The 12,466-nt window shown below is 45.6% G+C and overlaps 1 protein-coding gene across 2 annotated transcripts; it reads right to left on the reverse strand.

Annotated features, from left to right (window-relative positions):
• Positions 1-343: 343 nt before the first annotated feature.
• On the reverse strand, positions 344-8,524 carry LOC111845904 (uncharacterized). 2 transcript variants are annotated; one of them, XM_023815613.2, is made up of 15 exons: positions 8,278-8,524; positions 7,170-7,379; positions 6,898-7,070; positions 6,586-6,701; positions 5,488-5,646; positions 4,845-4,994; positions 4,423-4,582; positions 4,291-4,336; positions 3,975-4,128; positions 3,039-3,565; positions 2,823-2,941; positions 2,162-2,390; positions 1,355-1,546; positions 1,067-1,170; positions 344-796 (listed from the first exon to the last, which is right to left on the reverse strand). In XM_023815613.2, exons 1-15 carry the CDS (start codon positions 8,348-8,350, stop codon positions 704-706), a joined length of 2,505 nt encoding a protein of 834 aa, XP_023671381.2. In that variant the 5' UTR covers positions 8,351-8,524; the 3' UTR covers positions 344-703. The 2 variants fall into 2 exon arrangements, with proteins under 2 accessions (XP_023671381.2, XP_023671380.2); XM_023815612.2 differs by having other exon boundaries at positions 7,170-7,382.
• Between the last annotated feature and the right edge of the window lie 3,942 nt (positions 8,525-12,466).

Raw genomic sequence — 12,466 nt, forward strand, 5'->3', positions numbered from 1 at the left:
TTTTTCTTTCTTGCAGGTGACACACCTTCCCTTCATATCTACATTCATTATCTTGGCGGCCAGATAAAAGCTCAAAATACATATTAGTCCTTTACAGTACTAATGACACAAGCCCTCCAACCACAGTGCAGAATGCGAATTTCAAAATGAGCTCATAGTTTTTTGTTGTTTTTTTTCTAAATCAGCCCAAAATGAAATTACTTTCAGTTGTTGTGTGAATGTCCCTGTTGGATAGCTGGGCTGCTCTATCGCCACATCCTCCCGTTTCGGTAACTCACTCATGCCTTCTTTAATCAAACCGATTTTTGGCGCAAATTGCCTGTAACAAAAATCACCTGTGTGCTACAGAGAACTCATGCATTTTATAGTGTAAAAATCATACAAAATCTTTAAATATGCAGGTACATATTCATTTCAGTAGACATTATGGAAATGCGTTTCATCTTCTAAGTTCTACTTAATGGGTCTTGTACAGCGAGAGTATATATTTAGCTCATAAAGGGACTAGTTCTGTGGTTGCTATGTTAGTCTGACAATTACATCATATCTATAATATGGAATAACACCGAAATAACTAATATATGAATAAAATTGCATTCCTGTAAATCATGAGCAGAAGAATAAAAGGAAGTGAACTGAAGACAGTCGGACTGAAGGTTTTGGCTGAGGAGTGCTGTGTTTGTTAGGGGTGAGGTCCCCATAGCTAGATGAGGCCAAGACAGTTCCTTAGGTAGGTCAGGGCTGCCTCATGCTCCTTCTGCTCTTTCTCCAACCTGTCTTTGGTGGCCTGTAGACTCTGGGGAGCACATGCACGGCAACGACAGGCATTAGCACTGGACACCCGTGAGGTCCTGGATCTCAGAGCAAACAGGAAGCAGGATGTCTATTACAGTAGCCTCCCGGTTTTTGCGTACATGTAAGTACATAACGTGCGATGACGAGTCGGTTTCTGATGTTCTTAGGAGGCTTAGTCTGTATTTGGAGATATTTCCTGAACACCTTCACTTGAATGGCTGTAAAAATGCAACTTATTTCACATCTGAAGAACCAGAAAATTATCGATTACCTGCATTCGAGTGTTCAATTTTTTTGCAATTAAACTCAATTCATTGTTTTTCTCCTTCAACGTCCTGAGTTGTTCTTGAAGTATCTTTTCTTCAAATGTTCTCTCTTCAAAATGAGTAATGAAATTAATTAAAATCACCCCTGTATACTTTCAAATGAAAATAATTACATGAATATTAAGAATATTGAGATTTAAAATGCTGCAAATAAATTAAGTACGCTTAAAATATTCACTGTCATTTGCCTGAATGAGGTTAGAATGCAAAATGGACGCAGAAGGTCACGTCACCTTCAGCGTAGCCTCTGTAGGTCTCCAGGATCTCCTCAATGCCCTGCCATTGAGGTTTCCACCTTTTCTCATGGTCTGGGGACATCTCCATAGACTCTTCACCTGAGAAGCCGGTGGAACCCAGATTCTGAACCTCACCTTGATTTTGACCTTCAAACTCGGGCAAATCGCACACAAGGTCCGTGTGATCCTCTGTTGGAGGAGAAGATAGGATTCCACGGTTTTATTGCTGAGAACATCTGACATAATGATTACTAAAGTTTCACCATGAAAAAATGGTTAGAGTTCTGTGGTTTAAAAGGAAAACCACATCATCAAATAATGTTGATTTTTTTAAGCATAACAAACTTGTTATAGGAGGCCAAATGAAGAGCAAATTACCAAAATTGACTCAGTCAATCTTTTGTTGTTTTTAGGGTGAGACCGCCAATGACCTAAAGTCAAGCTTATTCATCATACGTTAGAGTATCAGAGACAAAAACTCACTCATTGCATTTTTTTAATGTTTTTCAGACGAGACTGCTAATATCCAGGCTTCCTCATCATGTTACAGTGTTGGGAACCAAAATGGTCCAACAAATTTTTTTTCTGAAAAGGTATCCTGTGGACTGAGTGAGCTTTAGAAATTTGCTCCTCAGATGCATGGACCACACTGCTCTATGAATGTCTTTGAAGCCTGGATCATTCTACTGAGAAGCGTAGGGGGGTGTCCACCACTTATTACAATATGGCATCATCTAATGGACGGGAGGATTCTAAAGCCCCATGACATCATTGAGGTCTCATGCTATAAAATCTTCATTATACCTCTATACTCAGGATAGAGCTGAGGCTTCAGGTCGGGCAGAGTGGAATAAAGGTTCTCTGGCTCACTCCCACCCAGGGGGGGTCCATCCAGGATGCTGTTTTGGGGTGGAGCTGGAGAGGGTGCAGTTGATCTCCTCTTCTGGGTGACGGATTGAAGAGAGTCATCTGCTTCTTCAGACAGTTGTCTCTTCGTGTTTTGTGGAGGCTTAATCGTCACCACCCCTGGTGACTGGAAATGCCCCAGCGTACAGATTCATTACTGACCATTTTCATTCATAAATCTTAGAGATACATTTAAAACTCTTCAGAATGTTATGGCACCACATGGTAATAACACATCTACAATATGCAAACATCTGTCTGGATGAGGTAATTACCTCACAATGAAACAAATGGAAGGTCATTTTTAAATGGTGTGTACCACAGGAGTCAAACTCCAGTCCTGGGGGGCCGGAGACCTGCACATTTTTGGGATTTCCCTCGTTTAACACACCTGATTCAGCTCCTTGTACCTCCTTGTGCTAATTACCAAACAGCTCTTGAGCTGAATCATTTGTGGTGGAACAGGGAAAGAACTAAGCTACACAGGGCTCCGGCCCCCCAGGACTGGAGTTTGACACCCCTGGTGTGTACATTGAGAGACGTAGGTATAGATACACACCTCATGTTGAGCTGCGCTGAAGAATTCTTTATTGTCATGTACAGAAATATATGCTGGGGACACAGAGGATCCTTCTCTGTCCATCGTTGTTTTGGGTTTTTCTTGAGCTGAATTTTCACCTACGTAAATGAATACAAATTAGCTCATTTAAATTGTGTTTGAAGAACCTCTAAAGAGCAGTTCTGTGTTGTTTACTTTCCGATCTGTCTCACTCACTTCTTTCCATGGACAGCTGAAGCATCCCTTCTGCCCGCTTGGTGTCAGCAATGCACCAGATCAAAGTCTTCGTGTCAAACGCTGGTTCTAGACTCCCTGGCGCTCTGACGTTGTGTTGTGCTCCACCCTGAGATGGCTCTCTGTTTGAATTAAGGTCTTCCTTTTGCAGTCCCTCCTTCACACCAACACCTGCCTCACACATAGCCTTTAATGCTTCGTATTTGGCTAGAGGAACCTGCATTAAAAGCAGGTTGGGCATGGAAATGGACCGTATCACCCTATGACCCTGTCCGGGGCTGGGCCCATCTCTGGGTGGCATAGGTACCCTTTCCTCCACCTGTCCATGTTGGGGAATGGGCGCCTCCTGGTGGAAGGGAGGGTCCTGGCATCGACTGGTACAGCTTCTCATGTGCTTATGTTCATCCCTATACTTATTCTGCTGGTACCTCGGACTGAGGTCTAATGCCTTTAATGAATTCTGTGGCTTTGAGCTTCTCTGGCAGCTCCCAGAATCCACTTGGGCTGAGCTAATAAAAACATACAAAGTACAAACATGGTTCTGCTTGTTACTGTCAATATCCGGCATGTCCTTTCGCTGCAAATTCTACTGCCAAGGCAGGTTTTTCGACGGAGTGAAAGACACATTTGAGGGGAATAAAAGTTCAGTGCAAGCAGGAAGAACTTCTAAACATAGCTGGACAGGAACACAAAAGCTTTTTAATCTCATCAAAGGAATAAAAACCAATATTGACCAGGAAAGTGAACAAGCCATGGAGTTGAGTGTGAAGACGCTTTGTAAAGAAAATGTAGGGCTGAGGGAGCTTAGTAACATCTGACAATAGCTTATTGTGCCTAAGTGAGATGTACTCAGTGTGAGAACAGAGAAACCATACATAGTGAAGGATTTGAAACCCATGGAAGGCAAACGAAACTAACCATGTTTCACTGTCTTTTCTGCTGAAACCATTCCAGAGTTTTGCTTCTACTCGTTGTGGATTTTGGGAATGCATATGTTCCTTAATGAGATGAGATTTTTCTGGAATGAACAGGCCCTTTCGTTCAGTTGTGATGGTCCCACGGAGTCTTCTCCCTGGGGAAAACATGGAAGGCAAACTCTTTAAGAGGCTTAGAATACGTTTTCCACCAAAACTGTAGGCCAGAGGGTCACTTGATAAGTGGGCCATATGCTGTACGTTCAGACAAAAATATCATCAAGGATGTTCATCTGTAGCCACTAAAATGGTGTTCTTACCCTTTTGTGTCTCTTGTGGAGATATCCTTGACCTTGAGCTCAAGTCCTGAAAATCCATAATGAAATTTATCAAAGCCACATATCACAGCCACGTCTGATGGAACAGAAGCCTTTCAGTGAAGCTCTGCTCACCATCATGTCTTTGTGCTGCTTGCCCTCCTCTAGGCTGGGGGCTTTGCCCAAGGCGACCCTCTGTCTCCTCCTCTCTTTCTTCTGGGGAAACCTCAGCTCTATATCAGCAACAAACCTGCTCTCCACACCCTTTTGGCTTGCAATCGTCTCCTTAATCCTCCTGCAGCGAGCGAGGAACATGCGTCTCTGGTGGCACTTAACATGAACTCCATGTGAACGTGGGAAGTCAGCCATGCAGCCATTAAAAGACTGTCTGGATAAATTTAATCAAAACCTTTGAGGTCTCTAATACCGACATGGCATTCGCCGCCCGACCCACGCCCAACCAACCGCATCGATACGCAAAGTGCAGTTTGCCACTACAGAACGAATCACAGAATAGGTATAATTAAATCAGTTAATGAAAACAGAAGACTCCTCACCTTCTGCCAGCATCGCTGTCTCGGTGCCCAGCCCTGCGGGTCGGCGGCCTGGCAGCGATGGGGTCCGCAGGCAGGGGGTGGAACGAGTGCAGAGGAGAGAATGCACTCAGCTCCGAAGTCTGAAGAGGCACCTTCTTGTATGTGTCAAATCTGTTCGTGTGAGGGGCAAACAATAGACAGTCGTCAGTAAACGTAAAACAGGCCATGTCTACAGGGACACCAATGGACCGCAGCCCTGACCTAAGCTAAATCGTCCTAGCTACCATCCATCTGTCCATCTTCCGAGCGTTTATTCTGCGCAAGGTCGTGGAGGGTCTGAATTCAGTTTTCTTTATTTCACTAGCAGCGTTGTTGTTTCAAAGACACATGTGCAGGCAGCATGATTCAGGCGTGGTAGGCAATTTGGGGCTGTCCTCCCAGGACACATTGCCTAAGGTCTCCTCCACACCAGGGGTGATCATAGGATTTTTTTAAACTAGTGGCCATAATTTATATAGAGGGGCCAACCTTATCATTAGCCAATGATATGTTTTGAATCTGTGAGTGACAGGGGAGGGGGCCAATCAGCATTCAGCAGGAGGCAATGCCTCTGTGGCCTCGCCCCTGTATACACCCCTGCCCCCGGCTAATGAACCACACTCACCTGTAAAACAATGGCTGGATAGGAAGGTAAGCAGGGTATTGATGAGAAGGCGACATCGTGGCTGAGTCGGTAAATGCACCAAGGTACCCAGGCATTGGACAGAGGACATCTCTGCAGGTGCTGGGACCAGAGTCTGTTTGATGACTGTTGTTGGCTAGCCTTTACAATATAAAGAAAAAGACCTCAGATGTACTCAAACATGGCTTACAGGAGCAATGATCTCAGCCTGTTGGCGAAGCTGATCGAGTGATCGTTGTTTTATTGGCCAAAGGGGAACCTGGAATCGGGCCTCGTTCTCGTGGGAAGAGGCAGGCAGGAAATGAAAAAAAAATGCAGAAAATAATGCGGCATCTTAAGCTGGATATAACAGGACTTCCAGGGTTAGGAAGACAAAGATATTACTACTTTCCAGGAGAAATCCAACACCACTGCTATTACAAGTATTATGGGGATTTCTGTGACCCATTGTTTTGAGACGATCTCCATGGATACCAGGCTGAGCCGTGCTGTCTACTGTTGAACTGCATTGCCTGGGCCCATCAATCCGTGGTCTATTTGTAAATCTTCTTTAGATAAAAATAAACAGACCACTCGTCTATTATTGTGACCATCATTAGCTTGCGCTTGACCGTTTGCTGTGCTTAGTGATCAAATCTGATAGAAGGGAAGTGACTCTGTGGAATCTTCAGAAGTTCATTTTTAAGAAAACATATCCTAATGTTTGCTTGAGTAATTTATTATTTAATCATTTGCTTGCAGCCCATTCTATAGTGTTTATCACCATTTATTGGTTTTTTATGAATTTAATGTGAGGATTTTGCTCTTGTGCATCAACGTAATCAGCATTGACCTCTGAAAATGTTAAAGGCATTTTTAAGTTTTAACACTCTGATTCTTCCACTGGACTGAGATGTGAGAGATGATGGAAGAAACACCCAGAAATCAGCTGAGGGCTGAGGATAAGACCTTCCCCTTTCCAATCATCCCGCCAGAGTGCGTCATTTGATCATTAGTGCTTAAGTAGCTATCCGGCTATATGGGCGAGGCCCAGAAGCCTGTCTGCCACATGATTAGCTTGTTGACCAATGGGACGCCTACCTTTGTGGAGACAGTTCTATGTTGGCCGCTGGGTCCCTCTGGAAATAGTAGCCTCCCATGGGAGGGGCGACGGCAGAGGGAGGGACAAAGCCAAACGAGGGGCGTATTGAGAAAGTCTGCATGTGATAGGCAGAGGAAAGCATCCAATCAGATGCTGCTTTTGTCAAAATTCCATCTAAATGTTATATTATGAAGATCAGAATGCTGGGAATAAGCTTGCGGTGTTGTTGCGGTTTTTGAATAAAGGAAAATGGAAATAAAGGAATGGAAAGAGGCACAATGATGGCAAAAAAAAATTTAATAATATCTGACCTGTGTGCTTTCTGACCCCCATGGATCAGGGGCGAGAGTCGACGGCGGCACGGTCACCATGGGTACACTCCTTCCCAGCGGCAGGAGCTCTGTGAAGGGCTTGCTGGAGCCCTTTCCAGGTAATATGGATTCTCTGGCCGTGGACTGGACCTCCCCTCTACCATATGTTGAATCTGCATCATCAGCATTGGAAAAACTCAACGTGTGTTTGCTGCAGCAAACCTTGTCTTATAGCATGTGTGCTGTATGCATGTATCTTGTTTCACTTGTACCTTTGGGGCCGTTTTCTGGTTTGGTCAGGGTCCTCATATCTGTCACAAACCCATCCAGGCTCTGGGCCAGCACACCAGGCATAGGTTGGAGCAGTGGCACACCCCTGTGGGAGTAATGGGCATCTCTGGGGGGGATGAGGGAGGACCCACTCATCGTGCTCCTCATAGTAGGTACCACAGTCACCAGGGTCCTGGACTCCACACTGCCCCCTGCTGGTATTTCTATCATTAGTCCCATTACATGCATACCATACATATTCTTAATAGGAACCAAATTGACATACAAGAACAGGAGCAACACAATGAAAAACGAATTCTGGTTTCATTTTCTTCCTCTTGCATCCCTAACTGATTACTGTCTTGGTCTCGCACGCCCTGTCAAATCGCACTCCCCACACGTCCCTCGGGGCGGCCAGTCCCTCGCGTTTCCTGCCCTCTAAAGCTCTGTGCTGCGAGTGCAGATGGGGAGGGAATGAGGACCCACACTGGGGTCACCCATCCAGTCCGGAGGACCCAGCAACCTCCGTCTGCAGCGGCCAGGGCTGGATTGGCCATCTGGCATACTGGGGCGTTTTCCCAGTGGGCTGATGGGTTCATAGGCCGGTAAAATGTATCATGGGTCCTCCCCACCTCTAAAAAAATTATCAAAATTTCATGCAGGTGATCCCCAAAGTCCAGGGTTTCGAGTCCCAGTCCAGCCCTGACGGTGTACAGAAGCCCCTGTGAGCTGAATCCAGACCATAGAAAAAGCTCACTTTCTCTTCTGCATTTCTCACGTTTCTTTGACAAATACCAACGTTCAAAGCGCCTTTTCGTTTAAGGAGCGGACTGGGAGCCGATCGGCTGACACAACCTGCCGGTCCATCTGAGGAAATCCTCCTAATGACTTTGCAAATACGCGCCGTACAGCAGCAAAAAGAAGAGTTCTGGAGCAGGAGTGCGCTGGGGGGTGTTTGTGCCGTGAGCTCTAAGGCAAGCTGAGAGGAGCCTTTGTTCGTTTGTGGAAGGCATGCGGTGGAGATATTGCGACGCGACAGCCAGAAGTCACAGACGTGTGAAAGCCTTGTCGCCATGGAGCAGAGGGGGCCAATCCCGCCGTTGCACTCACCTTTCTTGCCACGTTGCTGCTGCAGGTTCTTCAGCTTCCTCTGCAGGTGCATGACGGTGTGGCTAGATGCCATCGGGACGCCTCAGCTCCCGTCCACCGGTCCGTTCCTGCTCCCCAGGGAGCGGGGGGGGGGGGGAGGTTTGGCGAGAGTCTGCGTCAGCGGGGTGTGCCGTCGCTTCTTGCCGTCTGTTGTACGCGTGTCTGCTTGCACACGAGTCACTTCCTCCTCCAGTCCCTGCGCGCAGAACCAACCCCCACGGCCAAGGGCCTCCACTGCTGTGGGCTGCCATTCTGACAAGCTGTGATCTCTGGAAGTCGCTGCTAACAGGAAGTGGGCTGCTGTACACGGCTCGTCGAAAAACCACCAAACATAACTGTCACACGATGTCAGGGGCGCACTTTCGAGAACATTAAACCCTTCCTAGAAGGACCTTTTGAATTTTAAACACTGAAAAGTCTCCAGACGGTCCTGGGATGTGACATGATCTGGGATATGAAGCACTGGGCAGTGAGTTCTGGAGAGATCAGTCTTCAGATGCAATTCCTCCTGTTGATCATAGCTGTGGTTCAGTTGGTGTTGTGACAGGAAGTTGTACTATATGTTAAATTGGTTTCACGTCTGGTTTTAGAAGAGACTAGAAGGCTTTAATAAATGAGCAGATAATACCATTTAAGCGAGGATCCGAGTGGCAAGTGATGGCTCATCTTATGAAGTCACCTGTACTTAAAAAAAAAACAGCAAAACACAGAACAAAGGAATGGATGCTTTAGGAACTGTGAGTGTTTCTGTGCAATTCAGTCCGTCTGTGGTGCAAATATGCTCAGGAATCTGGTTTTTGAGTCAGGAAGCAGTCCCCCCCCCCCCCCTCATCCCTCCCCTGGGTGCAAGTGAAGTCTAAAATGATGAGGCTAAAAGTAAATTATGGAATGGCCAATATCAAGGAGGCAAGACAGCTCGTGTGGAACATCAGCAAAAGTTAATTAATCACATATATAAACCGGCGAAGAAATAGTACTACAAAGATCTTGCTAACCACAATGGTCAAGTTCTACTCAAACACGTTTCAATTAAATGTGCCCTACCAACAGATACTGGCATTATCCCAGCACAGACACGTCCCCTCACCTAGAACAGAACACCTCTGCACATATAAATCAGGGATTCTGCTCCATATATGCAGTTATTTTTTTTCTCTCTCACATGACCAGTCACATAAATTGAAACTACACGTCTGTCTGTATTTTTTCACTAGTTTGTGATCATCGTATCTAAATTCAGCAACCAAGTGGGTGTCGCGTTTCGTTCCGACGTCAAGGTAAAAACGGGACGAAAAAACTCGTTTCAGTTTAACTTAGCAGTGTGAGAAAAAACAAACACTCTTAATGAGCAGCAGCCACACTGGGGGGGGATAATAAAGAATATAAGAACATTAAAGAACACAGGACTGAGATCACAGCCACCAAAGCCTAATTTTTTTCTGAGGTTTCCTCTCTCGCGAAAGCACGCATTCAGACACAAAACCACGCGCGCATATTTTCTTATCTGCGTGCTGTCATTACCTCTGATCTAAATGCGGCTGGGTTTTGTGTCTGTCTCCTTTCATGTTATTTTAGACGCTGTTGACACAAACATTTCCTGTTCTTACTCTTCTCACTACCTCAATCGGCCGGATTAGTGGTCATACTGACTTCATTTACAAAAACCTGGACGCCGTCTCCGGCTCCCAGTCCGTCGAAGAATCTGATGGCACGTTGTTGGAAAGGAAAGGATCGATTAATCGATCGCTAAATTCTCTATCATTTCGCTACTCGGTACTTAATCAGTCAATAGAAAAAGACTTAAAGTAACATAAGGCATATGGGGAAAATGTGTGATTATTTCAGTTTCTAAGAGACCACTCCAGCAGATTTAGACTACAGTATTAGTGTATTGAAAGTATGATCCAGTATATCATTTGCCTACAAGATCTCCAGAGTTTGACTCAAGAGAAGAGAGTTATGATGGGGTGGATTGGTGGTGCTGCTGGTGGTGGTGGGGTTTGGGTGGACATTTAAAAAAAAAAATGTTTTGGCTGATTCTCCATCAGCTATGTACAGCATGGTGCAGTACAGGGTCAAGCCGTCAATCTGGAGCCATATGGCACGAAGCAGGTGTACACTCTGGATGGGATGCCAGGACATTACAGGACACATAAATATACTTTTAAAGCATAAAGCCAAGTTTTCAGTTTTGTAAGAAAGCAGAGCCTCTGGAGGACATCTCCCCCCCCGACACACGTACAATCCGGTCTGGCGTCACGCAGTATCGCGTATCAGACACCCCCATCCAGCAAAACGAAACGGAGAACGTGACTTAATGAGCCGGCGACCGAGCGTCCGGCTCCCCGCTGCTCTGGCGGAGCACTGCGCAGAGACACCGGCGTCTGCCTGCTTCTCTGCTCAGAGCAAAGGAATGACAGCCGATAAGGAGGGGATGTACAAGTGATGTTAGTACAAATCTCAGACGCTTGCTGGAGAGCTGTGTCTACAATTGTACAATAATATAGTTATAAAGAAATTATCCAAACACAAGGAACACAAACTATATATATACGGGGTATTTACTACGCACAGGAAATGTCTGCACAATGTGGTAAAATCTGGTACTTTTTAGATTGTGGGGACATCTTTCAGGTCCCCACAATATAAACTTCAATTTTATACTAATCTGAAAGTGCAATCAAAACATTAAAAATGCCCAAAATCTTGTATTTTGTTTGGCTACTTATGGTTAAGGTTGTCATAGTTGGGATTAGGGATTTTCCCATATAAATAAATGGAAAGTCCCCACAAAGACAGGAATACAAATGTGTGTGTGTGTGTGTGTGTGTGTGTGAGTGTGTGTAAATTACATAGATGGTGACAAAAGATTCACTGATCTTGACCTTGCCGACGATGCTGTGATCTTCATGAAGTCAATGGAGGCTGTGACTGAGAGAGAAGTCCGAGTGTCTGGGATTGCGAGTGTCCTGGATAAAAACCAAGATGCAGGCCTTTAATGACTTCTAAGGCACAGCCATCAGTAGTGTGTCTGTCTGCGGGGAGAATGTCGACCTCTGGCAACTCTTCCTATGTAAGTCAGTAGTGAAGTGAAGTGGAAGTCATTAGCTGTCATTGTTGACACACCACAGTGCACAACAACGAAATGTGTCCTCTGCATTTAACCCTTATGAGACCCGGTGCCACAGCAGGGGGGGCAGCTAATTCAGCACCCGGGGAGCAGTGCTGGGGGGGCGGTACCTTGCTCAAGATCCCTCAGTGGTACTTCACTGATCGGGGATTTGGACCAGCAATCTTTTGATTACAAGTGGATTGGGAAACGGATTTGGGAGAGCATGAGGGGGGGGGGGGGGGGTCATGAGGTCGCTGGAAAGGGGTGTACAGTGCTCCCAATATCTTTGCAAGAGGATGAAGGTCTAAGTCTTTAGAGTCCTGGTGCTCCTTGTCTTGCTGTATGGCTGTGAGACATGGACGCTATCCAGTGAGCTGAGACGAAGACTGGACTCCTTCGGTACTGTGTCTCTTCGGAGAATCCTTGGCTGCCGCTGGTTTGACTTTGTGTCGAATGAGCGGTTGCTAGAGGAGTCCCGAATGAGGCAGATTACCTGCATTGTGAGGGAGCGTCAGTTACGGGACTACGGCCTCACATGGGGGGGGGTCGCCAACTATGATCCCAAGGTGTTTTGTCCTATAGTTGTAGTGACAACACACTGTGCCAGTGCATGCTCAGCAAAGGACGTGTGTGCGGGTATTGAACACTAGATGGCAGTGTGCGCTGATAGTACCTACGACTTCAAAAATTAAGGCTGACAGTGTGTCGCTTTCTTTGTTTAATTTTCTCTGAGGGACAGTTTTACATTTGCCCATATGATGATCTTGCCAGTTATTTGCCTATTTGGCGATTTTGGCAGTGCAATGTCGAGTTTTCACCCCTTCGTTATTAATTACAACAACTCAGGAGATGTGTGGGTGACTTCCAAAATAATGAATACGTGATCTAATCCAGGCGCTTCTGAACATGGCGTGGTTCAGTATGGAGGACCATACTATGGAGGACTAACATGACATAATTATAAATAAATAAATGTGTGAATAAATAAGTAAATACTGAAATAAATAAATACATAAATACAGTTTGGCCATGAAAACT

Source organism: Paramormyrops kingsleyae, chromosome 4 (genome assembly GCF_048594095.1).
Source record: "Paramormyrops kingsleyae isolate MSU_618 chromosome 4, PKINGS_0.4, whole genome shotgun sequence".
In the NCBI taxonomy this organism is placed as follows: domain Eukaryota; kingdom Metazoa; phylum Chordata; class Actinopteri; order Osteoglossiformes; family Mormyridae; genus Paramormyrops; species Paramormyrops kingsleyae.

Bases quoted from the DNA above. Each gene is read 5' to 3' on its own strand.
- LOC111845904 (XM_023815612.2), bottom strand. From the start codon at position 8,350: ATGGCATCTAGCCACACCGTCATGCACCTGCAGAGGAAGCTGAAGAAC. The intron at 4,129-4,290 runs GTAAGAACACCA...TGTTTTCCCCAG, and splicing joins TCCACAAGAGACACAAAAGG to GGAGAAGACTCCGTGGGACC. The intron at 2,942-3,038 runs GTGAGTGAGACA...TCATTTACGTAG, and splicing joins TCAGCTGTCCATGGAAAGAA to GTGAAAATTCAGCTCAAGAA.